The sequence below is a fragment of the Amblyomma americanum genome, chromosome 4, assembly GCF_052857255.1.
Source record: "Amblyomma americanum isolate KBUSLIRL-KWMA chromosome 4, ASM5285725v1, whole genome shotgun sequence".
Classification (NCBI taxonomy): domain Eukaryota; kingdom Metazoa; phylum Arthropoda; class Arachnida; order Ixodida; family Ixodidae; genus Amblyomma; species Amblyomma americanum.
In genome coordinates, this window is record NC_135500.1 from 91569169 (window position 1) to 91573070 (window position 3902).

Sequence of the window (3902 nt, forward strand, 5' to 3'; positions counted from 1 at the left end):
GTTAACCCCTCTGAAGCCATTCAGCAAAGAAGGATGTGGGGGTCAGACAATGGGCCATTTCGCAGTAACCCACCAATTTAGCGTTTCTGGTTTGAGCCGCCTAAGCTCCCTCGACATTTCTGAGAAAATTATTTTACAGTGGTAGGGTGGGGTTTCTGGTTTCGCTTGAGCAGACAGGTGTGCTCGTTTAAAATGGCGGAAGAGACTTGGCGCATCCCCAGGACATTACTGGAAAAAGGTCCATTGGGTTGAGCACCTATGTAGCCAGCCCCAAATAAAAGGAAAGAAAGGAGCTCCTAGCACAAGGCCTCATGGCTGGTCTTCTTCCCTTTCCCGCGTAGCCTTCCTTATATAGCTACAGATGGATGTTCTCGAGTGCAGTGACAGCGTGTAGCTTACTTTTCCTAGTCTCGTACGAGCGTTCCCAGCGCCGAACACCCATGTTCCGCTTCTCAGCACCAACAAGGCTTGAGTGTTTGGCTTATTCTAACGGTGGTCATCATCTTGTGGCACATATGTGCGCCATACTTTTGATCCCTGTCTTGACAGCAGCAGATTTGTCTCAAAGGGCTTGAATACCAGCAGGCAACAAGTCAGCAGAAAATGCCATCAAAGAATTTCAGGTACGGGAAGCGTAAGCGTGCAGGTGCACTGATTGCGAACATCAGAATGCAGCCAGCTCTCGAAAACCAAGCTCCTACGAGCAAAAGACACTCTTCTCGCTATCGTGGTGACCTTGGCCACCCTGCTGATGGTTATTCGACGCCTGAAGTCAACGAGCACAACCCAAGGCCGGCAGACGTTGAAGCCCTCATCAGAGAACCGGAGGTGCCAGGAAGTGCCCTGTCATCTTCATCATCTTCAGTGATGAGCGCAACAGGGTCATGCGACGAAGATATTGCTATTGGAGATTCCGCGACCACCTCAGTAAAGAACGGCAGTGCAAGTGCTGGAATTCAAGGGCGGCGCATTGTTAGCCTTCAGTACCTGTTGAGCATCTTGCAAAAGACGCGCCCTCCATGCTCCCTTCAACTGCACTTTAGCGGATATGGACTGTGAGTCTGAAAGAAAGCAAGGTCTTCGAAGCACGTTGACTCTCGTATGCAGGATGTGCGGAAGGAAGGATGTCATCCACACGGACCCGCCATCTGACGCACAAGCTTCTATCGGCTGCGGTGTTGTAAACACATCAGCGGTATGTGGAATAATGTCAATTGTCTGTGGCTTCTCAAACCTTAACGAACTGCTTGCGTCTATGAACATCCCAAGAATGTCATCGGACACTTAGACAAAAATAGAGGACAACGTTGGCCACATTATCAAGCCGCCTGGGAGGAAATGAAAAGAGCGGGTGCAGAAGAGGCAAGGCTGGCAAGAGAATGTGGCAACATTGACAATGACGGTACACCCACGATAGCAGGCATCGCAGATGGTGCGTGGTCAAAGAGATCCTACAAGAACAAATATGACGCTTCGTCAGGCGTGGTGAGTGTAAAAATTTATTTAATTGCCAAAGTGGTAAAAATGCTGCATTTTGTACTTGAAATATTTTACACTTGCTCCTTCAGCTAATTGAAGAGATATGGAAAAGGCCCGCGCTTTCATAACAAAGCACTGAAACTAGTTTCAGTGCTAGCGTCAACGAAGAGAGAGAGCATGCAGTGATTAGAAATGTGAATACAAAAATGCTGTCAGCGATGTTATGTGCGTTTGAGTTGGTCCTTGTATACGTGCAAACGCACAGTTTTAATAATTATAATTTTTTTCCTGTTGTTCAGTGATTAATATCTTGTGAAAAACAGTATTTACATCACGCTACGAGCAGGAAGAAAGACTATATAATAAGCGTGAAAGCGGGGCTATGTACCGCTGTGATCGAAAGGCATCAATTTGCCTGGAGGTAGTTAGAAAGCAGCACTTGAGTCACAAGCATGACAATACTTATATGTTCTAGCGATTAGCAGTGCAGCCAGTATGGCAGCTTCGTGACTAATATTGGTCTTACTCTTTCAGGCTGCCATCGTTGGTCACAGAACTGAAAAAGTCCTGTACCTTGGCGTGAAAAACAAGGTATGCGCAATGTGTCGTCGGACTCCACAAGGTGCCACCCCGAAAGAGCATCAGTGAAACAAGAACTGGCAGGGAAGCTCAACAAGCATGGAGCAAGCTATTGTTGTTGAAGGCTTCAAGAAAAGCGTTGAGCTACATGGCATCAAATATACAAAGCTTATAGCTGATGGTGATTCCAGCACTTAACGATCTATCGTCGCAGCAGCACCGTATGGCAACCAGCGGAATGAAAAAATTGAGTGCAGGAACCACCTACTTCGAAACTATGCAGCAAAAATAAGAGAGATCGCTCAGAAGAAGCAGCTGGAAAAAATTCCTCCTAAATTAAAAAAACTATTCTCCAAGCAGCTGTGCGCCTACGGCATGGAGTTGCAACAGCAATAAAAATTAGAAGCAGTGAAGATGCATCGTTTTCTGAAAAAATAGACCGTCTTGCTTCTGACATAAGGAACGGCCCAAATCATGTGTTTGGAGACCACGCCAACTGCGCTGATTACTTCTGTTCCGGAAGCAAAGCGGGAGACGAAAATATATTTCCTGAAATAGTTCAGAAAGGCATCTTTGAAGAAATTTGTGTTGCCATGAGCAGAGTGGTTGCAAACGCGGCGAGCCTAATAATGGACGTCGATAACAATGCTGCCGAGCATTACAATTCCGTTGTGGCAAAATTTGTAGGTGGAAAGAGGATAAACTATTCCTTGAAAGCATCTTACGAGACAAAGTGTTCTGCAGCCTCCTTATCGCTCAACTGCCGAGGAAAATACCAGGAAAAAATCGCGCGCAGGATATCGGGAGGGCAGCTTGGAGGATGCACAGCATCATTTGTGAAGACATTAATTTCTAGGTGAGATTCGAAGCGAAAGCTACCAAAAAAGAAGATATCAATCACTCCACGCTGCCAGCATCGAGAAAAAGGGCGACATATTGGTGCCGATGCTGATTACGGCGTACCAGACATGGAGCCTGATGCTTTTCAATCTGCTTCCGACAACTTCCTGAAATCGCTCTCGCTATCAGCAACCAACATCGAAGACCTGCAGCGAGCAACATCAAAGAAGATTGGATCCACTGTGTGGAAACAAGAAAGGCGAAAAAGATTGACGGCATCATTGTTTGGTACTATTTGTAAAATGAAGCCAACGACGGGATGTGGGCGGACAGTTGGTGACATCCTGTACAAAGAAATAACTTCCGAAGCGATTCGGTATGGAAAGGACCACGAGTGCTTAGCACTCAAGCAAATCGAGTATGACTGCAACGTCGTGGTGAAGGAGTGTGGCCTGTTTGTTGACCAAGAGAGCCCCTTTCTTGGCGCTTCCCCGGACGGACTCATTGGGGAGGACGTTCTTGTTGAAGTCAAGTGTCCGTACTCAGCGAGGGACCTTAATCCGCTGGAAGGAGTTCGCGCCAAAAAAATAGCGTGTTGTGAGGAAAACAAGAACGGGAGATTGCAGCTGAAGACAAACAGTAATTACTGGTATCAAGTGCAAGGACAGTTGAATATTGCTCGCCGTAGAAAGTGCTTGTTTGTTTTGTGGACCAAAAAAGACATCAGCACTGAGGTCATATCCAGGAATCAATCGTTTTGGGAGGACGAGATGTTGCCGCGGCTCAAAAAATGTTATATGCACTGCTTGCTGCCTGAGCTCGTGGACCCAAGGAGGAGCCGTGGCTTTCCAATTCGTGAGCCTGATTACATTCTCGAAGCACAAAACACACGGTCGCTCAAGCGACCATTGAAGGAAACGTCGAAACATGACGATAAGAAACCACCTAGGACACCCATTGTGACTAGAGCGTGTATTTTCCTTCTTTCACTGTGTCCTGCGTGA

At 46.8% G+C, this 3902-nt stretch overlaps 1 protein-coding gene across 1 annotated transcript; it reads left to right on the forward strand.

Annotated features, from left to right (window-relative positions):
* Nucleotides 1-3026: 3026 nt before the first annotated feature.
* LOC144129667 (uncharacterized) lies at nucleotides 3027-3902 on the forward strand. The gene has a single exon (XM_077663773.1). The coding sequence runs from the start codon at nucleotides 3027-3029 to the stop codon at nucleotides 3900-3902; it is 876 nt and encodes a 291-aa protein (XP_077519899.1).